Source organism: Myotis yumanensis, unplaced genomic scaffold (assembly GCF_028538775.1).
Source record: "Myotis yumanensis isolate MYYU_CA2020_CCGP unplaced genomic scaffold, mMyoYum1.0.hap1 SCAF_2, whole genome shotgun sequence".
NCBI classification, from domain to species: Eukaryota; Metazoa; Chordata; class Mammalia; order Chiroptera; family Vespertilionidae; genus Myotis; species Myotis yumanensis.
The window spans coordinates 18501510-18524027 of NW_027223753.1; the positions used below are offsets into that span (position 1 = coordinate 18501510).

The window sequence follows — 22518 nt, forward strand, 5'->3', positions numbered from 1 at the left end:
ATAATGAAGATGGTCAGTTTCTTAAATGTGCGTTGGGGGTATTTTGCACATAAAGCAAATGGTGGTGTATTGTACACACAGTTCTGCGCTTCATCTGTTTTGAAAATCACTCCGTAAGAGTACAAGAGGAGCTTCTCCAGACTATTTTTATGGCTCCTAGTGTTTGTACACTGTCATTTATTCATCAGTGCCCTAGTGAAGGGCGTTGAGATAACATTTTGTTATGACTGTTGCAGAGTAACTTGGCGTATACATATATGTAGAATCTATTCCTAGAAGTATTCAAAGGGTGTGAGCAAATGTAGCTTTGATAACTATTGCTCAATTCTCCATCTCCTTATCAACACTGTTATCAAACTTTATGATCTTTGTCAATCTGATAGCTGAAAAATGGTAGCTTGGGTAGTGTAAATTGAAATCTTATTTTGAGTGAAGTGAGCCTTATTTCATGTTTTAGAGACACATATTTTACTTCCTGTATCTTTGGACCATTCTTATTTTTTCATAGGAGCTCACAATATAATAGGGAAATCAGCTCTTTGTCAAATGAGTTGCAAATATTTTTTCCCTAGTCTGTTGACTTTTTTTGCCTAGTTTTTTTTTGCCATGCAAAAACATTTTGGGATCAAACTTATCCATTTCTTATTTTCCTTTGATTCTGGATTTTGTGTTGTAGTTTGAAAAGTTTGAAAGGCCTTCCTCACTCTGGTTGTCTTTTTTTTTAATTTTTAATTTTTTAACTGCCCTCCATCGTTTATTCTGTTACTTTGAGGGATTATTTTTGTATTGCAATCTTTGATCCATTTGGAGTTTAGTAAAGTGTGAGGATCATATTAAGAACTAGCACTAACCTTGGTTGTCATATAATCTGCTCAGCCTATTGTACAGATGGGGAACAGCCCCACAGGGGAAAGGCCTGTCTCCAAAATCTGTTCTCCTCCGGAGTTCCCCAGTTCCGCGAGTGGCTCCTCTAACCAGCAAAGTGCCAGAGTTCAACCTTCCAACACTATGTTCTGTCTGTCCTTTTGATTTTTCCTTCTATATATTCACGAATCTATTCATGTCTCTCTGCTCCCATTTAGTAAGCTAGTTCACACACCAAGGCTTTTAAGCATGCTGCGCCCTCTGTCTGGAATATGGCCGGGCTCCTTATTCAGGCCTCAGGCTTTCCTTGCCCACCTTATTCCAAGGCAAGTTCCCGCCCCCTGCCCCCCCCCCCCCCCCCCCAGCACTTATCACATTCTAATTACCTTATTTATTCTCTTGTTCACTTTCTCCTCCACTAGGATGTAAGCTCTGCCAGGCTGGTGTGGCTTACTGGTTCAGTGTTGACTAGCAAAGTGCCAGAGTTTAATTCTTGGTCAGGGCACATGCCTGGGTTGCAGGCTCGATCCCCAGTATGGGCATGCAGGAGGCAGTCGGTCAATGATTCTCTCATCGTTGTTTCTATCTCTCTCCCTCTCCGAAATCAATATACATATAGTAAAAAATACGTAAAAGATTATAAGTTCCTTGGTATCAGGGGCCATGTTTTGTCTCCTGCTTTATCCCTAGCACCTACAACAGGGCTTTTTCACATAATGGGTGTTCAGAATGAATATTTACTAAATGGATAAATAAATAGTGATAGCCGTGTGTGTGTGTGTACGTACGTACGTACTTGGGATAAGGTGGGCAAGGAAAGTCTGAGGCCTGAATAAGGAGCTGGGCCATATTCCAGACAGAGGGTGTGGCATGCTTAAAAGACTTGGTGTGTGAACCAGCTTAGTAAGTGCGAGTGGAGAGACCTGAATAGATTCATGAATGATTGGGACCAGTGGTCACCAACCTTTCGGACTACCATACCACTGGTTGGCGACGGCTGCTCCAAAGGTTTCCTTAAACCAGTGGTCGCCAACCTTTCGGACCTCACGGACCACCAGTGCCCGGATTCTGGACTACTTCAATGGCCTCCTGATTCTCCTCCCCACCCCCTACACCTCCCCATGAGACATAGACTCAAGAGAAATTTGAACTCTACTGATCGAAATGTTAATTATCATTGAACAAAATCAAGGAATCCTGAGAAAAGAGGGAGCTCAAGGCCAACTGTGAGGCCAAAAGAGTTGGTACTGACTGGTATGGTGACCAGGGCCAGGGGACCTGGTGTCTGCTGTCCGCTGTGACCTTGAACAACTCACCTCACCTCTCTCAGCATCCTCTTCTGTAAGGTGGTGACATTAAAACCTCAATGATGGAAGTTGTGAAAACCAAACGAAGAAGCACTTCAACTTGCTTGTACACTGCAGAGGGTTAGGCACATAGGGAAACCTTTCTTCCCTTTCAGGGGGTGCCAGGGTCTCCGTCCCACTGACCTTCCCAGGAGTTTCCTGCCTTCAGATGAAGGCAGACACTTTGCCAGGACTGAGTCTCTGTTTTTTACCATCTGCAGCTGCTCTGGCCGGGCCCAGTGTCCCACCCAGGACATGGCACTTGCCAATGAGCGTGTGGCTGGTGGGTACTGCTGAGGGCTTCCAGGCACAAGGATAGGGACACGTGGCATACACAGGTTGATGCAAAAACCTTTCTCTTCTGGGCCTCAGTCTTTCCCTGAGGAAAGCAGGCTTAATTATCTCATCTCCCAAGACACAAGGCCGTCATCAATATTACAGCAGCGGCTGTAGACTGTCATGGGGTCATGGAGTCAATGCTCCCAGAAGACACCAGAGAGAGCCAGAGTCACGAAGCCTTAGGGCTTCAGGTGTGCCCAAGCTTTGGTTTAGGAGCTACAGCCGGCTTGTCTTGTCTCCTGGAGCCAAAGTTCCTTCTTTAGATTAAAAATGGTATTGTTTACATGGTGGGCCAGAAGAGCTGTCCCAACCCCACAGAGATTCTTCAGCCTGAAAATTAAACACAACTTCCTGCACTTGCAAAGTATGGGAGAAATGATCCATTTAAAGTCAGATTCTCTTGAAATTGTTTTGTCTTAGCCTCCTTTCCTCTGCTGGCCTCTTAAGTGATGGTAATCTCTATGTTGGTCTTCAAAAATTTAGGAAGATTTTACTTATATAAAATTCAGAAGCATGGGAATTTCTGATTTTTTCTTTCACGTCTCCCTTCTCCAAATTCTCCCCCAACCTGCTGCCAGAGGGAATTTTCTTTCTTTTTTTTTTTAATATATTTTATTAATTTTTTACAGAGAGGAAAGGAGAGAGATAGAGAGTTAGAAACATCGATGAGAGAGAAACATCGATCAGCTGCCTCCTGCACATCTCCTACGGGGGATGTGCCCGAAACCCAGGTACATGCCCTTGACCGGAATCGAACCTGGGACCTTTCAGTCCGCAGGCCGACGCTTTATCCACTGAGCCAAACCGGTTTTGGCCAGAGGGAATTTTCTAAAGTACAGTTTGACCTTCTGGCTCAGAAATCTTTTTTTTTTTTTTTTTTTTTTTTTTTTACTGCTAATGGGATAAAGTCTGCCTGCCTTAGCTGGGAATTAATAACTGCAATAATTCACTTTTTCAGCTTCAGATTGATTGACTTAATTTCAATATAAATTGAATCATAGGATATGTAGCAGTTATGATTAGGTTTAGAGAAAGCCCAAACACTAAGGGATTAAATAACATACAAGTTTAGTGCTTCTTTCTTTTTTTAAAAAATTGGTTTTTAGAGAGGAAGGGGGGCGGGGGAGAAAGAGGAACATCAATTCATTGTTCCACTTATTTATGCATTCATTGGTTGATTCTTGTATATGCCCTGACAAGAGAGCAAACCCACAACCTTGGTGTGTCAGGACGATATTCTATCTAACTGAGCTACCCACCCAAGGCCTAGAAGCTTATTTCTTAAGTAAAACTTATCTCTCAAGTCCTGAGGTGGGCAGTCAGGGCTGCTGGGTGTCAGGGACCTAGGCTTTGATGATTTCACTGCTGTTCCATTCTTTTTAAAATATCCTATATAATAAAAAGGAAACATGCAAATTGACTGTGACACCCTCACACAAGATGGCTGCCCCCATGTGGTCAAAGATGGCCACCACAAGATGGCTGGCAGGGGAGAGCAGTTAGGGGTGATCAGGCCGGCAGGGAAGGGCAGTTGGGGGTGACCAGGCCTGCAGGGGAGGGCAGTTGGGGGCAACCGGGCCAGCAGGGGGTAGTTGGGGGCAATCGGGCCAGCAGGGGAGCAGTTAGGTTTTGATCAAGCTGGCAGGGGAGTGGTTAGGGGCAATCAGGCAGGCAGGCAGGTGAGCGTTTGGGAGCCAGCAGTCCCGGATTGTGAGAGGGATCCCTGTGGGATTGGGCCTAAATCAGCAGTCGGACATCCCTCGAGGGGTCCCAGATTGGAGAGGGTGCAGGCTGGGTTGAGGGACGAATTTTGTGCACCGGGCCTTTAGCACGCACGCGCACACACACACACACACACACACACACTGAGTGGCCAGATTATTAGGACCACTTGGCGTTTGTAGGCAAATTAGCTATAATTTCGTGCTGAAGTTGCTAGAGGGCCAGACCATTATAAATAGGGAAGCAGGTTGTTTACCATGACAGTAGAAGTGATTTTTTTCTGAAGATATGGGTAAACAATGCGATTTAATAGCCTTTGAATGTGGGATATATGTGAACAGGAGTGGCCAGATTATTATGACCACCCCATTAGTACTTCGTTGGGCCACCTTTGCCTTCAATACTGCGGCGATTCTTCTTGGCATAGACTCCACAAGATGTTGAAAGGTGATGCAAGGAATCTGACACCATGCCTGATGAATAGCACTGTCCAGTTCTGTGAGATTTGATGGTTGTGGAACTAGCTGCCTGATGGCTCTTTTAACTTCATCCCACAAATGCTCAATTGGATTGAGATCTGGTGATTGTGGGGGCCACCTAAGAAAGATAAAGTCTCCCTCATGTTCTTGAAACCACTTCTGCACAATACAAGCACCATGGCACATTGTCTTGTTGGAAGAAGCCATCTCCACTGGGATACGCCATCAACATGATAGGATGAACTTGATCAGCAACGATACTTAGGTATTTTGTGCTATTCAGACGTTGTTCCACACAAATTAAAGGGCCCAAATCATGCCAGGAAAACATGCCCCAAACCATAACACTGCCCCCACCAGCTTGAAGGGTTTTACTCATGCATGTGGGGTGCATGTTTTCATGCTGTTTCCACCAAATTCTCACTCTGCCATCTGCATGATGCAATTGGAAACGTGATTCATTGGACCACATGACTTTTTCCCAATGCTCGACTGTCCAATCCTTGTGTTCCTGTGTGAATTGGAGACGGTTTATCTTGGTAATTGCAGACAGCAAAGGTGTTCGAACAGGCCTTCGGCTTCCATATCCCATACGATGCAGTGTATGGCTAATTTGCCTACAAACGTCAGGTGGTCATAATAATCTGGCCACTCAGTGTGTGTGTGTGTGTGTGTGTGTGTGTATTTATATATATATACACTTCAGAGAGGAAGGGAGAGGGAAAGATAGAACATCAATGATGAGAGAGAATCATTGATTGGCTGCCTCCTGCACGATCAGGGATTGAGCCTGCAACCTGAGCTCTGACCAGGCCTGTGACCTCCTGGTTCATAGGTCAATGCTCAACTACTGAGCCACCATGGCTGGGTGTGTTCCATCCTTAACATGGTCAAAGATGGCTGGGAAAATTCCTCTGTATCCCAGCCAGGAAAAAGGTGGAAGTGGAAGGAAAAAGTTCAGGATAGAAAGAGTTCAGATATAGGTTCCTAAGAACTGACACCTGTCTTCTCTACTTACATCACACGGGACAGACCTTGTCTGCTGCCAGGGAGGCAGGGAAGCAGTGTTTATTCCGGTCTACTGCGTACCCACCTAAAAGTCATCAGTTTTAATTCTTAGGAGAATGGATATTTGGGGAAAATCAGAAGATTTAGGCCTAAATGTTCTGTCTCTATAACTTTTACTTATCTGGTCCCTTAGTCTGTAATGCTTGTCTCCCTTTCCTGAGGAAGCAATAATCATTCATCAAAGTCCAACCCAACTGTCACCCCAGGTCCCTAGAGGTACTGTCCTTAGGACAGTTTGCACTGCACTCCATGAGGTCTCTAACCATGGTGTTACTCCTTTGTCTGCCTCCTCCCAGTCCATACCAGGTCTGCTCTTTCTTCAGGGCTGCAGGCTCATCACTCTCTCTAAACCCCATTGTGGACTGCCTGAGGAACCTATTCGTAACTTTCACTCCTACAGCCTTTGGGCAGCCCCCTAACCTCTCAGGCGTTTTTCACTTGCCCACATCGGCCATCTATACAAATCATCCCCCTAACCTCGAGGATAGAGGACGGGATGGGACGGACTTGGAGGAGTTGGAGCTGATCCTGAAACCAGGTGTATAAGGTGACAAATCTCATCCAGAGGGCACCTGCGGACCTTCCCCAGCCCCAGGCTGAAGCTGAGTGCTTTCTGCAGAGGACACACAAGATATCCCAAAGGCACAGGGTCATGCCAGGAGCCTGTGCACATGCTGGCGTGCAACTAAACCCGAGTGGACTCTGACCTTAGGAGCATGTTTCCGCATCGTTCCACTGCTTACAATCCCTGAGCGCCTCCCTGGTCTTGAGGATAAGTCTGTTTTGACACCTGCCTACCCTTTCCACCGGTCCTTACACTCCCCCCAGGCTTTGGCAGTGGCTACACTTGCTTGTTGACAGTTGCCCAAGTGCCAGGCTCCAACCACACATGCTGTTGGTTTTGCTTGGTGCACCTTTTCCTGCTAGGCCTTCAAAATTTTCTGTGACCACATTTCCTCCGGGAAGCCTTCCGTAAACCCTCAGGCAGAGCTGCTGTGTCCCTGCTGCCACGAACACCTCTGTATCTGTCATTAGTATACGGTAAAGGTCTGTCCCCTGCACTAGGCTAAGGGCCAGCCCTACATCCCTCACGGGCATCCACAGACTCAGGCACGCACTAGTCACCCAGTAAGTACTCCCTGAAGGAGGCTCTTGAGCTAAGGGACAGAGGGCCAAGTGATAAGGGTGACATCTGATAAGGGAGGCATCCAAAGTCTCTAGTTCTTTGCTTTGGGTGAGTGGATCATGAAGCAAACATCAAAAAAGTCACATAATGTCAAACTCTTCTCTTGGAATAAGCTACTCACTTTTCAGGGCTACTCACTTTCAAGCTTCACTTTAGGAAGGCATCCTGACCCAGGCCTGGGACAAGACCTTAGTTATGCTCCTAGCACTGACATGTGTCTTCTTTAGCACACTGATCACTATGGTAACAGTGGGATTATTGGGTTAATGCAGGGTTTCTCAACAGTGGCACTATGGCATTTTGGACTGAATAATTCTTTTTTTTTTTTAATCTTCACCTGAGGATATTTTCCCATTGCTTTTTAGAGAGAGTGGAAGAGAGAAAGACAGCAAGAAACATCAATGTGAGAGAAACACATCGATTGGTTGTCACCTGCACGAGAACCGTCCAGGGCCCAGGCCAGGGAGGAGCCTGTAACCGAGGTATATACCCTTGACTGGAATCGAACCTGGGGCCCTTCAGTCCACAGGCCAACGCTCTATCCACTGAGCCAAACCAGCTAGGGCTGGACTGGATAATCTTAGTTGAGGGAGGCTGTTCTGTGCACTGCAGGATGTTTTTTAGCAGCATCACTCACTTCTCACTGGATGCAGGCAGCACCCTCTCAATTATGACAATGTCTCCAGATAATTATCAAATGTCCCCTGGAGGCAAGATGACTTCAGGTTGAGAACCACTGGTGTAACTAACACCTTGCTCCCCAGTTAGAAAGGACTTTCCGTGAGGGTGGTCCAGCTACCTAAGCCCACATTTCCTGTTCCTCAGGCTGGCATTCACTCCCCCTGCCCCAGCCTGAGCCACCTACCACTGAGGCTGAGTGGACCTTCCCTTTTAGAAGATTCTCCTCTGTGGGCTTGGACAGCTTGAGGGCAGAGATTGCAGTTCACTGGCTTTTGTACCTGCCAGGCCACCCTGGCATTGCTTTCAGGGTGTCAGGAAATGATCGCTGGGGCACAAATGGAGGCTAGGCAGCAGGAGCTGCTAAGTCCTGGGAAGTGGCAGGTGCAGTGATGGTCCTTCCCCACAGGGATGACTTTTATGGGTCTTGTTTGTTTGTTTCCAGGAAGTTCAGACTTTATTAGATACCCCGAGGCCGGCCCTGGGGAAAGCCTTGGCTGGCTTCACAGCTCTCCTAGTGGGAAGTGACAGTGAGGAGAGGGGCAGCCGGGAAGGTTGAGGGCCCATGTTAAGGGGACCAAACCAGTTCTGTTGATCCACATCCCTTCCCACTTCGCCCTGGCTCCTCTGGGATTATCACATGGTGAGAATCTGTTTTGTAGACAAGAAGGGCTGCATGGAGGTTTCCAAGGCACACTGGTAGTCCTGCAGTGGGACCTCGGAGCAGGCGGGAGCCGCGAGCTGGCCTCGGTGGATGAGATCGCACAGAGTGAGGATCAGCTCCTTGAACTGGTCTGTGGGAGGTTGGAGGAAGTCAGACGGGGGTGCAGCAGCAGCAGGGCCTGGTGAGATGGCACACGTCACCTCTGCTGGTGCTGAGCTCCAGGCAAGTCTTTGAGAGCCCAGGGCTTGGCCACAGACAGGCCGGCTGTGGAGGCTGCCTGATCTCCACCTGTTTTCAGGTCAGGGAGAGCCAGGGTGGGGACAGAGGAACATGGGGAGTGGCCCGAGGAACTGACGGGCAGGCAGCGTGGTGGCTCAGACCCACAGAACCTGACTCGGGTGTCACCTGCAGTCTGATGGTGGGAGGGGCAGGATTACCTCCAGGCAGGGAAGCCAGAAGGGGTGCAGGGAGGGAGGTGGGTGTGCCTGGCACTACTGATGTGGAACTGATGAACTTTGCTCAGGAAAAGGAGCCCAGGACTCCCTTAGAGCCCCATGAGCTGAGGCCACCAACATCCCCCTTCCTGCCCCCGCCCCCCACCACTAAGGGCCCACTAATGGTACAGGAAGATAAGAAATGAAGGCCTTGGCTGAGAAGTGTTTTTTCATAGATGTCAATTCACCCAACATTCACATCCCATCATATCTACCCTGCTTAGAACACTTCAACGGCTCCCTAATTGCCTTAAGATAGAGTCTGAACTCCTTAAAAAGACTAATATGGCCTTTTATAATGTGGTTACAGCCAATCTGTCCACCTCCCCACTCTTTCTCATGGGCTTTTGCACATGCTGGTTTTCTACCTGGAACACCCCATTCATGCCACCACTGTCCTCTCCTTCACGTGGATAACCCCTCATCCTTCAGTCTCAGCTGGGGGTCCCTGTCTGGGGACCGGGCCTCCAGGAGAGGAAGAGCGCTGTCCTGGCTCGGGTTCTGGAGTCAGAGACACTAGCTGGTCACATCCTGGCTGCACACTCCCTCGCTGGGGTGACTTTGGGAAAGCGACTTAACCACTCCGAGTCTCAGTTTCCTCTTCTGTCAAACAGGGCTAATAATACTTGAAACTATTATGACATTTAGGCTGAGCAGAGGCTGAGTAACTTGTCCAGGTCCCACAGCGAGGCTAGGCACAACCTACAACCAGCAATGGCGGGACCCAGGCAGGCTGGCTGCAGCACTGGTTTTCTTCACTTGGTCGTCTCTCATGGTGGTCTTCCCCACCGCCGGCTCTTCAAGGAAGGGGGCGGTGTGTGCCCTGTCCAATGTTATGCCCCCAAGAACTAGCCCACTTTAGTCCAATAACTATTTGCTCACTGTAGCTTAGTTAGAGGCTGTTCTCCTTTGTCCTGTCGTAGGGTTGGGATCTAAGCACCCATCCAGGGCTCAGACAGGCTGGTCACTTCTGCAGCAGGAACTGCCCTCTTGTGTGACCCCTGGCAAAGGGCCGTCATGTACTCACCTGGACTATGGTCCTTCTTCCACTGGGACAACCAAAAGCCCCGAAGTTTGAGATCCTTAAAAATGAGCTGGCTCTGTGGACACAGAAGGACATGTTGGGGCTCTGAGGCCAAGAGCTTCAGATAACCCTTAAGGTACACATTCTCTGAATCCCAGGGACAGGGAAACTGCCTGAGTTTACACAACTGTGGGGTCTGGCCCATCTCCAGGCCGCCCCCTCCCCACCACCAGCTTACCACAGAAGCGATGACAGGCTGCTTGGCCATCCCTCCATAGGTCACCATGGTTCCTCCAGGTCTGAAAAGTCAGAGAACAGAATGGGTCAGGCAGATTCAGAGCCCTTCTGGAAGCTGTCACAGCGCTTCTATTCCAACCCTAAAGCCTAAACCTTGCTTTCAGAATCCCTGGGAAGGGCCCCAAATACAGGTTCCTAGGCCCCACCCCCGACCTAATGACCTATCCCCCTCCAGATGACCTGGGTGTTTAGGCAGGGATGGGAACCCACTGATATAGCCACCCAGTCAGGCTCTGATGAGCTGCTGCAAAGAAGCATGCTCTCCTGAGAAGAGCTCAAGACCTGAGTTCAGTCTGGCTCCACTCCACTTACAGGCATGCAACTGTGGGCATGGCATTGACATTGGTCCAGATCGCCAACTTCCTCCTATAACGAGTGGCATGGGATTGCAGTTTGCCTTGGAGGGTGCCCAGAGTAGGGCTGAGCCTGGCTCTGCTGCTTCCTAGACCTGGGGTGGGTGACTACCCTCTCTGGGCCTTGTACAAACAGGATGGGATTAGTACCCCTGGCCTAGGTGGCTGTGGGAGGGTTCCCTCAAGCTCCTGCACAGAGTTCAGTGCATGGTGAACTCCCATTGTTTTCACAGCTCTTTCATCACATGACCCACCATCCCATCTAGCCCGTGAGTTCTAGCCATCTCTATACCCCGGCGCTAGTGAGGGCTAGCAAATACGTGTTAACTACTAGTTTAGGGGATTCCTGCCTCAGCTGGGAAGGGGCCTTTCAGGCACACTCCAGAGGAGTTCCTATGAAAGGGAAAAGAATGGGAGGACATGCACTGTTAACTGTCCACAGTGCGCACCCCCTCAGCGGTGGGATGAGAGGCAACCTCTGCTCTTTCAGTTTTCCTTTGTACTTTCATAGGCTTTCAAAATGTTTTGTAACACGCATCATGCTACCTCTAAAATTAGAATCTATTTTTAAAAGCTAATAAAAAATTTAAAAGCTAATAAGCTAGGACTAAGTGACTTTTTAAGATGCCCTTAGGTTGTGAATCCTTAACCATTCCCCTCTCAGAGACGAACAAAGCGGGTCCCTCGGGAAAGCACAGCTGGATGGGCTCAGTCACCTGTGATGAAGGCGGCTGAGAGAGGAAGTGCACAGAGACCTGGTAGGACTTAACTTTGGCCCCAGTTTCCTACTCAGGCTCCTGCTGACCTGCCTCGGCTCAGCTTGCCTTGGCCTCGGGACTGTTCACCTGAGGGTCCTCCCAGCTCAAGACGCGGGAGCGCCGGCGATCTGGACCTGCAGGGCCGAGGGACTTACGCTAAGTGCCGCAGCAGCTCTGTGGAGCTCTTCCCGCCGACACAGTTGAGAGCGAGCCGTGGCTGAGGCATGTCCTGGAAGATAAGGAACCTGCGGTGAGGGAGCTACCACTCTACATGTGGGTCTTGAAGCTGCTACGAACAGCATTTCCCAGGCCCATGTGTCAGGAGGGAGTGAAGAAAACCGGATGTTCTTGTCTTACAACTCTTTTTTCCTGCCTGGAATGGCCTTTTCTTTACCAGCCTGGTCCTGTTCTCTGTGTGAGGATTTCATTCAGAGCCCACCTCTGGGAAAGAATACACTGAGGGTATCTACAACCCATTTCCAAGGACTTTCGTTCGCTATGTGCGCTCCTTCTGGTACTTTGAACTCAGTTTATATTAGACCTACTGCTTCAGAAATGTTGTCCAGAGGGTGTGTTCTTGAGGGAGTGTGTGTGTGTGTTTGGTCGCTCCAGAGTTCAGTGGAAAGAGGCTGAGATGTGGTTTGGTCACTTACTAGGCGTGCTGGGGGTGGAGGTTCTGGAAGGTTCTGAGGCTAGGAGTTTAGAGAGACTGGGGCCAGCCCTGCCTCCACCACTTAAGACTATGTGGTCTTGGTCAAATCCTTTATCTTTCCTGAGTCTGGGTTTCCTCGTCTATAAAATAGATAGCACCTACTTTGTGGAGCTTTTGTGGGATTCTCTGATAAAATGCAAGGTAGGTACCCAGGAAATGGTGCTTCTTTTCTTTCTCTTTCCTCTCTGTGCCTCAGTTTCCTCAGCTCCTCTCCCAGCGCTGAGATTCACATCAGCTGTGAGGACTGATGTGGCCCATCACACATACTCAAAACTGCAAACCACAGGTCTCCCGCCTCCCTCGCAGCACCTGGGCGCTTACTGCATGCTGCCCCCTGGTGGAGGGATGGGCTTTATCCTCCACAAAGAGCCAAGGGAAGATGTGAGGAGGAACAATGGGGCCAGGCCCCAGCTTTTCAAGTTCAAGTCCGCTTTCTTCAGCGGGGTGAGCATGAATGGAGGCGCAGCGTCCCTCATCCTAGGTACCTTAAAGACGTTTTTCATCTCATGTGTCCTCAGCTCCTCTTCTGTGATCACATGCTCAGCCCCCAGGTTCTTCAGTCTGTCCGTCAGCTTCTGGAGGTCAGGTCTGGAAACCAAACACGAACCTCGGTCACATCGGCTCACTTTCTCCACCAAAGTCTCCTGGGACTGCTCGGCCACAGCTGTGACAGTGTGTTTCTTTGCGGGAAGAAGCTGGGATCGGGTTTAAGCCAGGCCTTGAGCAGGGCCTGACCATGCAGTTTCATCGTACTCCAGCGTCTCTTGGCCTCAGTTTCCTCCCTGGCATGAGAGAGCTGGGCTGGGTGGTTTCTACAGCTCCTGCCAGCTCAGGGATGCTGGAAACCATCTGTGCCAGGGAAAAGGCATTTCACTTCCTGATTTCTTCTATGGACACAACAAATTCCACTTCCTTTCTGCCCCCCGCCCCCCGCCCTTTTCAAGGGGCTCTTGAGTGTTGTGCAAACAAACTCCAGCCCAGGAGTGGCTCAGGGACTCCTTGGCCAAGGCAAACAATGATTTTTGTTAGCACAACCGAGGGGATAGAGAACTGAAGGGAGAGTCAATTATCCTAATAAGACTGGGCTTCCGACAGACATGGCCACACTCGTGGACAGTGAGGCTCAAGGAAACGATGCTATGAGGGAAAGAGAACAAGCTGGGAAATGAAATCTGCTACCGACTTGCTGTGACTCCCTGAGCAAGTTGCCTCCTCTTTCCGAAACTTCAGTTTCCTCATCTATGAAACAGAGATGGCAAACCTGCTCATCTCCTTCAATCTTTTAATGCACTTCAAAGTACCACACAAATACAAGGGGGAAAAAGGGCCCTGGGTTAGACGGTTCACAGAAAAAATAATCCAGCTTAAAACATCCCCAAATATGAAGACTGGTTTTGAAAAAACCACACGTTATCACAAGTCCAGTTTCAAATACTCCTAGTGGCCATCTCCACCTCCTTCCTGTCTTCCCTTCATATTTCAAAGACTCACTCATCCGATAGCCAAAAGCCACCTGGACTTCATTTCTCAAGGCTGACACCCGTCCGTGAGTAAGCTGCCTCCTGCCCAGAGAGGAGGCCCGCTTATGCAAGGGCGCCATCTGGTGGACACGCAGGGATGCGACACGCAGTCAGGATCTGGGATACCGGCTCCCCACGCACCTGTCTCGGACCACATTGATGGTCCTCAGGCCCAGGGCTGCGGCGATCTGGATGACTGCTTGCCCCACGCCACTGTTGGATGCATTCTGGATGACGGAATCTCCTGTGGAGCCAGGAAGAGACTCAAGTCAAGTCCTGGAGACCTGTAATAGGTCAAGGGCTTCCAGCCTGAGACCCTATTATATAAGGCAGGAGCTGGAGTGCTTAGGCTCCCAGAGGACCTGGGGGCCTGGCTGCTGAGCCTTCTCAGACCTTGGAGTGTTGCTCACTCTTCTCCCAATGCCCCCCAAACTTCCACAACACCCACACTACCTCCTAAGACTCGGCAACTCAGAATCTACAGTAGACATAATGTAGAAAAACCCTGCTATGTAAATGAGTTCATGTCCTTCATCCTACAATTTTTATGTACTCAAGTCTCTGCTTAGGTTATTTCCTTGGTGTGTAATGCTTGCCTCTTCCTTTCTCCCTTCATTGTGAAACCATATTGAAACCCTTTGAAGCGCAGCTTAAGTGTGGCTTCCTTCACGAAGCCTTTCCAGACTCCTCCCACTGTGCTCCGCAGCACTCTGCAGCATCTGTATTAATAACATGGTCTGCCTCATCGCATGCTTGGCTGTATACAGGTCCACCTGTATTGAGGGCTTGCAGCTGGAGGGGAAGGCCATGCCGGATTCCCCTCTCTGTATGGCTTAATCAAGGCGCATTGCCTTGCAATGGGATTAGAGCCACACTAGAGAAGCTAGCAGCCCCTGAAACAGGAGCCTATAGTTTGTGGACTAAGCCCAGGCCTGGATTTGGAACTAGTCAATGGGGGAGGCAGCAAGTCATGTTGGGGAAAATGTGGGCTCTGGAATGAGATGGACCTGGGTGTGAGTCACAGCTTCACCTCTGACTGTGATTGAATGAGGTGGGGCCAGTCATGACCTCTTTGAACCGCAGGTTCCTCCCCCTAAAACAGGAGTCCTCCGAGCATCAATCAGGATGCTCCTCATTAGAGTCAATGCCGTCAAGTTCAGGAAGGTGCTCCGTTACCCCTGAAAGGCTATCTGGGTCTTGAAAGGCAGCAGGATCTGGTGCTAGAGACAGAGGACTTCCTGGAGGAAGAACACCCATTCTCCTTAGCCAGGGTCAGCACACGAGTTGTCACTCATTAGTGAGCTATGAAATCAATGTAGTGCGTTGCAAACAGCATTTTTAAAAGTTAAAATAAAGGAAAATAGAATAAAAAACAGCAGAGTACATGTACACCAACACAGGAAGGGCACATAGTAAGGGTAAATATGGTTCCATGAAACTCTGGTTTCATATATATATATATATAAAGGGTGTCCCAAAATTCACGTAAGAAGTAATTTTGATAGAAAACACAGGTTTATAATTAAAAATTGTAAATTTTTTTATTGATTCACAAAGTATACAGTATAGGGTTATGTATGGAATAGCATATCAGGTAAATGGCCTCCATGGCTTTGCTGGCACATACGCACTCTTTTGTTGAAATTTTCCATGACCCTTTTGCATAAATGTGGCTGAATTTCGATGAGGCTCATTTTCATCTTGATGGCTTAGTTAATCGACAAAATTGTCACATTTGGGGTTCAGAAAATCCACGAGTGATTGTTGAGAAACAAATGCATCCGCAACGTGTCACTGTTTGGTACGGATTTTGGGCTGGAGGCATCATTGGACCATTCTTCTTCGAAAGAGTGCGTATGTGCCAGCAAAGCCATGGAGGCCATTTACCCGATATGCTATTCCATACATAACCCTATACTGTATACTTTGTGAATCAATAAAAAAATTTACAATTTTTAATTATAAACCTGTGTGTTCTATCAAAATTACTTCTTGCGTGAATTTTGGGACACCCTTTATATGTATTCATGTGTCTATGTGTTAGATTTCAATGTGGGTCAAGATCGTAAGTTTAACACTGATCTAGCCCAGGCCACACCAGCCCCAACACAGGAAAGTGGAGATGCATATTGGGCACCTGAGGTGAGTGGTGTCAGAATGCCCTGCTGTGTCCATCAGAGAGGTGGCCCAAATCAGAGATGGCCTGAAGGGATGTGATGCAGGTGACCAATGTGTTTGCTGCACTAGAACTTGAGCAAAGGTCCCTGGTCACACCTGCTGGCTTTCTCCACTATGGGTTGCTAGGACTGCTCTGCTCTCCCTTTGTGGGAAGCTGGGGCTGGTTTTCAGCCAGCCTTGGGCAGCAGAGGCCACCATATTCCAATATCTGGCCTCAGTTTCCTCGTTGGCATAACAGAGCTAGCCTGGGTGACTTCCATGGCCCTACCAGCTTGCGGATATGCATAGTGTGCAAGGTAAACCTCCCACAATGGGGCATGAGAGTTAGTGGGTAACCTGCTGCCACTGAGGTTAGTTCTGAGATGGGTTCTATGAGGGTCGTTAGAGGGCTCCCAGCAGGACTTCCATTTTGCCTACAGCACCAACCAGCCTTCACTGGCTTCTCCTCCTTCCCTGACTCACTCTCCCCACTCCCTCATTCCTGCTTCCTGGGACCACCTCCTCAGTGAACTGCGTGCCCCTGTCCTTGTCTCAGACTCTGCTCTCAGAGAACCCCAAATAAAGCACCTGGTTTTGTTTCTTCCTTGCTAAATGATCTCACACAAATAATTTACCTCTCTGGACCCGTTTCATTTATAAAAGAAAGGATAAGAGAAGCAGTGTGGTTACTGCACTATACGCCCTGTGCTAAGTAAGTGTCACATTGCAATGTTTCAGCTAATCCTCAAAATTCCTATTCTCTGTTTTACAGATAAAAAAAAAAATCCCTAATGATTTGAGAGGTCAGCTCCCACAGGTGGTGTAAGGTGAAGCTGGAGTTCAGACCTAGGTTGTTAGCCTGGGGCTTGAGCTCTTAACCAATGGTACCAACCTCACTGCACTGCTTTGACGATTTGAGGCATTCAATGTGGTAACGCTTGTAAAGGCACTCGTGTGAACTGGAAAGTGCTATATGAACGCTGAGTGGAATTACAAAGTTCAGCATTTTACTGAAAACACAGGGACGGTGTCTATCTTGTCTGGCTTTGTATCCCCAGAGCTTAGCACAGCTCGATATGTTTTCGCTGAATGACAGATTCCATCCCAAGCTCTGGGAATGTGATCCTTCAGCAGTTTTCCAGAATATAGTATTCCTCATGAGGTTTCAGCATCTTTTCTAGGAACCAAGCTAACATCTTTCTAAGCAAAAGCAACAACACGTTCACCCAGGTTAGGGGCCCCGTGTTCCTCTCCTGGAAGTTCCCGTGACCTCTGTGTCAGGATTGGGGTCCCAGTCTGGAGATCCTGGCCGCCGCTCCCACCTGCAGGTTCCTACCTGGCTGCAGCTGCTCAAAGTCCTTCAGCATCCTGTAGGCCGTGCAGGGATTGACACCCAGGGTGGCAGCGCTCTGAAGAGGGATGTCACTTGGAACTCCGATCAGTGCTTCCTCGCTGAACACGGCCTCGGTCCGCCAGGTTCCTGAGTCAAGAGATGAGTTCAGGGCAGTGAGGAACCCCCCTCCACACTCAACCCCAATCCACCCTCCTCAGTAAATGGGCACCTAGGATAGCGGACTTCAAATAATGCTTAGCGGAATAAGGAAATCTCGAAGTCCTTTTGTTTTTTTTTTTTTTTTAAATATATTTTATTGATTTTTCACAGAGAGGAAGGGAGAGAGATAGATAGTCAGAAACATCGATGGGAGAGAAACATCGATCAGCTGCCTCCTGCATCTCCCACTGGGGATTTGCCCGCAACCCAGGCACATGCCCTTGACCGGAATCGAACCCGGGACCCTTCAGTCCGCAGGCCGACGCTCTATCCACCGAGCCAAACCGGTTTCGGCTCGAAGTCCTTTTGAATGTCTCTGAGTCCTCAGGATAATTAAGTAAGGTGTAGATTTTGTTATTCTTATGTTAGTTACCATTAGATTTAGCTAATGTCACCCAGCAGGTGACTAAAGATCTCAAACTACTGGACTCTGAGGGTAAGACAGTATCATCACTACCAGGAAGATGAGAAAAAGAAGCCCTCGTTTTCCTCCTCGGTCCTCCTTCTCACCTAGTGCACCTTGACTTGGGGTGGGAAAAAGCATGAAAGTCTAAGTCAAAGGCCTAAGTTTGGGACCTGGTTTTGTCAGTCTGCTAGTTTGAGCAAATCCCTAAGTCACCTGAGTTTTGGTCACTCTAAAAATAAATGACATTGGCAAGAAGAGCCTGACATGCCTCTTCCGAGAGCTGTTGCTCAAATTAAATGATTTAAGGGTAATGAAAAAATCCTGTAAACTGGAAAGAAATGACCAATCAGAACCCCCAGCCCACATTCCAGTTCCACACAAAAGAATTGTCAAATGTCAGTACTGAGAAGACCCTTAAGAGAGCAACGTTTAACCTCCTCATCAGCAGGGCAGGAATCGGAGGGAGTGACTTGCTCCCTTCCAGGCAGATACCTGCCCCACACCTTCTAGGAGCCAGACACTCGCACAACACAGACACATTCCTTACGCCAAGGAGCCTCCTTCCTTCTAGTGGAGAACAAGTGAGAAACAAACAAGCAAATACAATAATTATAAATTATATAGACAGAGTTACCGCAGTGAGATTACTTTAGATAGGAGTCAGGCAGGGACAGCTTCTCTGAGGAAGTGACAGGCTAAGGGCGAAAGGACAGGGATGTTAGCCACTCAAGAACATCCTAGGCAGAGGAGAAAGCATATGCAGAGACTTTGAGGCAGGGCAGATAGAAGAGTGGAACTGGAGGACAGTGACGGGAAGAGTGGTTAAGATGTGGGTGAGGTGTCATGGGCTAAAGGAGTGTTTTATAGAATTTCATGACCTGGACCCATAGGAACCATGAGTTATGTTGTAACTCAGTACATACACATATATGAATATCTACTGATCTATCATCCACATCTGTGTGTGTATATCTATCTCAGAAGCCAAATTTTTCATGGAACAATATTTATCCTACTGGCTTATTCTTTATTCTATTCTGCTTGATTTTAGTAAAAAAAAATTCTGTTTACCACTCACTCGATTGATTTTGCTAATGGGTCACAACCTGCAGTGTGAAAACCATAGTTCTCAGGGTCATGGCATGGAGAACGGATTTTATTTTGGTGAATGGGAAGTTTCTAATGAGCTTTAAGGGCTCTCTGAGGGCATCGGATTTATGCTTTAAGGTCACGGTGTTGCTGTGAGGAAAAGACAGTGGGGTGGCGAGGGACGGAGTGAAATGGGAAGGCCCAATCAGGAGGCTTTTGCAGGGGTTGAGATGTGAGACGATGGTTCCTAGACCAAGACTTCGGCCGTGGGGATGAAGGAAAGTAGATGGATTCGAATTATCTGTTGAAGATGAGTCAGGAGGGGTTGATGGGCATTGAGTGAAGGGTGACGGGTGCTCGCCGCTGCAGCAGGATCCCATGTATAGCAGAGGTGAAGAGGACAGACCTTGGAGTCAGACAGATGCCGATTCAAGCCCTGGCTCTGCCAAGTACTCGCAAGGTGACTTAGGGAAACCACTGGGAGCCTGTTGGCTCAGTGTCTGAGGGCTGTGCTGTCTCAGAGCCCTGGGCCCACACTTCCAAAGCTCTCGATTGTGTGCACTCATCCGGTTGCTGGGATTCAAACAGTATCCTGGTACCACATGTCCCAGGTGGGGAGTAGGGGGCAGCCTAGGCGATCACCAATTGTGCTGCAGGAGGGGAGAAACAACTCGGGCTTTAGGAAACAGGAACTGGGGATGGGAGGCAGCAACACTACTCAAGGCTGTGTCAATCCCAGAGTAGATCTATGGTTGAGAAATAAGAGGCTACAAAGCTGAAGGGTTCCTTTGGGATCCAGGAGGTGCCCTGGCATTCTCTGGGCTTCACCCAGCCTGGTTTTAAAATCTTCACTGTCCTCTTCATAAGCATCACCCCCTTCATCTTAGCCATCACTTACTGTATGTGTCAATCATTTAGTGTATAGATTTAACGCATGAAATCAAGGGCAGCTTCTAATTCCCCTTAATGGCACGACAATGGATATTCAGCCCTTGACATGGATTTCCGGGGCCTGGCTGTCCGTACTTCTCTTCTCAAGAGGACCTGGGTGGGATGGGGACAGCACCCATGGTCAGCCCCAGGGGCTGTCAGGGATTTAAAGGAGAAACCCTTAGGCTTTGGCGTTGGAGAGACCTGCTTAAAAACCCAGCTCTGCCACCCACTAGTGGTGTGATTTAAATTTCTCACTTCACTTTCTTGGATTTTAGTAAAAAAAAAATTATTTTTGCTACTCACTCGATTGATTTTGCTAATTGATTCTCACTTTTCCTGAGCTATGAAATGCAGAGAATAGCACTCACATTGTAGTGTGAAGATGAAATGTGAAGGCATTTGTACACACTATCACTGTGCCTAGTATGTAGAAGGTGTGTAACACCCCTTGGTTCCCTTTACTGGTCCTAAGTCCCATGCCCTTGCTCAGGATAGCTATTCCTCACACATGTGCAATGGACCCTTAACCATCTCCACCATCTAACGCAGGTCGGCAAACTATGGCCCATGGGCCAATCTGGCTCACTCCCTGTTTTTGTAAATAAAGCTTTATTGGAACACAGCCAGACACACTTCTTTTGTATTGTTTATGGCCACTTAGAATGGCAGACTTGAGTACAGGTAGATGGTTGCAAAGCCTAAAATATTTACTAATTGGCCATTTAAGAAAAAGTCTGCCAACCCTGATCTAATGCATAGAGAAACTGAGTGTTTGCAAAGGTCACTGCATGTATTGCTTCAGTTGAGCTGCGGAAGAGTTAGCTGAGATATGCAAGGCAATGGCTATTAGCTCCATTTTAGAGATGAGGAAACTGAGGCTCAAAGTAGTTGTGACTTAAGATCATACAGGACAGGTGGAAGGAGAACCTGCATCTGATTCCCAGGCCAGGGCTCCTTCTCCTGCCCCGTGCTGCCTCAGCAGGGTTTCCAGTGAGAAAGTCAGTTCGCATGTTCTCTGGCCCAGCTGCCCTGGGGACTAGTTGGGTTGCATGTGGGAAAAATCTGGCTATGGCCACAGCAACAGCTAGGCAGCTCAATACCATGAAAAGGTGACCAAGATTCAGGCCGCTGAGCACTTATCTGCCTACTGATTGCCACTCTTAGTAAACTGCAGTCTTAACTAGAAGACCGTGTCTGTTCACTGCTGTATGCTAGAGCCCAGCACACTACAGATGTTCGTAAAATGTTTACTGAATAAACTGAGCTAATTATAGTGCTGATAATTATAAAACCCTCATCCTCTCTGACTGGCACCTGGTTTAAAAGACACGCCTTTCCCCAGGGAGAAGTCCCTGTTCTGGCTACCACCACCACCACCACCCATGAAATTACCCACACACCTGGCAGATGTCCTTTGTTCCTCTCTCCAAACATAATTACCAAGCTCTTAAATCCACCGTCTTCTCCAGTCCCATGGAACTGTCTTTTCAGACACTCATCATCTGCAGCCTGAATGTTCAGCCCCCTCCTTGCTGGCTTCCTGCCTCCACGGGGCCCCTGGCCTTCCTGAGCCCGCTCTGCACTGTACAAGTCTGATCAAACCAGTCCTCTTCTTAACTCTTCATCAGGCCCCTCTGACCGTGGATGTGAGCCCTCCACAACTGGGCTCCAGCCCACCTCTCCAGCCTCATCTTGCTCCTCCACCATCCCTCCCTGGACCCAACCAAACTGAGCTTCCTGTAGTTTTGCTGGTGCCTGGCCTTCCGCCATCGCCAGACCTTTGCATGTGCTGTACTCCCAGCCTGGGACGCCCCTGCTCACCAGCCCACTGACTGCACTTCTACTCAGGATTCCAGACCCAGTTCCAGCAGCACTTCTCTGGGAAGCCTTTCCTAAAGCTGCTCGAGATAGGGGACTCCTGCCTTTGCGTCCATCCTGTGGTGATAGCACTTATCATACAGCATTGTATTAAGTGCTGTTCCCAGGCCGAGGGCACTTCGCCTGCAGAGACTGTCTGACCCACCACGTGTGCCCTGCACTCAGCAGGGGGCTGGCCCAGGGTGCCAGTCAGTATCCAGTGAATCCTCGCGGCCCTGTTTGCTCACACAGCCAGGCTTTCCCTGTCAGGTGCTGTCGAAGAGGGTGCAGCACTCTTGGCAGCTTCCCTGATCTCAGGGAAGCAAAGAGCTTTTCTAATAGACTTCTGTTACGGTTTTTTTTTTTTTTTTCCTGCCAGATACCTTTTTCTTTCTGGAATTACTCCTTCCTAACCTCTGTACCACAGAGGTGGGCAAGAGACTCCACTAAGCCAGTGGTCGGCAAACTGCGGCCCCTTGAGTGTGGCTCTTCCACAAAATACCACGTGCGGGCACGCACATACAGTGGGATTGAAACTTTGTGGCCACACTCAAGAGGCCAAAGAGCCGTATGTGGCTCGCGAGCCGCAGTTTGCCGACCACTGAACTAAGCAATTGGAGTGGCCCACCCCATGACCTTGGGATGGGTTCATGGATGGCCAGGGACCCAGGCAGAGTTGGATGGATATGGCTGTGCTGAACGGACTGTGGGATTGTGGAGGACGTACGTGTGCATCTGTTTGTTCTCAGGATGATGTAAACCTCAGGCAGCTGGTGACCATCTATGCAAGGGCTATGGCAGGGTGGGTTGGAATCTTAGCCCCACCACTTACGGGCTAGATGGCCCTGGGCAAGTTGCTTCATTCTTTACCTTTACTACTGTCGCATCTGCAAAATGGGAGCCACAGTACCCACCTCATGTGGGAATAATGACTTAATATATGTAAAGTGCCTGGTGGAAAGGGATGGTCAATCCATATTTGTTGCTATCACTATATCACCGTGTGGGGAGATCCTTCCT

At 48.7% G+C, this 22518-nt stretch overlaps 1 protein-coding gene across 4 annotated transcripts in view; it reads right to left on the reverse strand.

The window, feature by feature from the left end:
- Positions 1-2082: 2082 nt before the first annotated feature.
- Positions 2083-22518, reverse strand: part of MECR (mitochondrial trans-2-enoyl-CoA reductase) — a 35928-nt gene continuing 15492 nt past the window's right edge. For 3 of the 4 annotated variants that reach the window (XM_070404558.1, XM_070404561.1, XM_070404560.1), the window contains exons 4-10: positions 16998-17141; positions 13646-13748; positions 12470-12572; positions 11428-11501; positions 10103-10163; positions 9868-9940; positions 2083-8524 (exon numbers count right to left, since the gene is read on the reverse strand). In XM_070404558.1, the coding sequence (XP_070260659.1) occupies positions 8319-8524; positions 9868-9940; positions 10103-10163; positions 11428-11501; positions 12470-12572; positions 13646-13748; positions 16998-17141 (764 nt within the window). In that variant the 3' untranslated portion in view covers positions 2083-8318. The remainder of the gene's footprint in view (positions 8525-9867; positions 9941-10102; positions 10164-11427; positions 11502-12469; positions 12573-13645; positions 13749-16997; positions 17142-22518) is intronic. The other variant, XM_070404559.1, reaches the window with a different exon arrangement.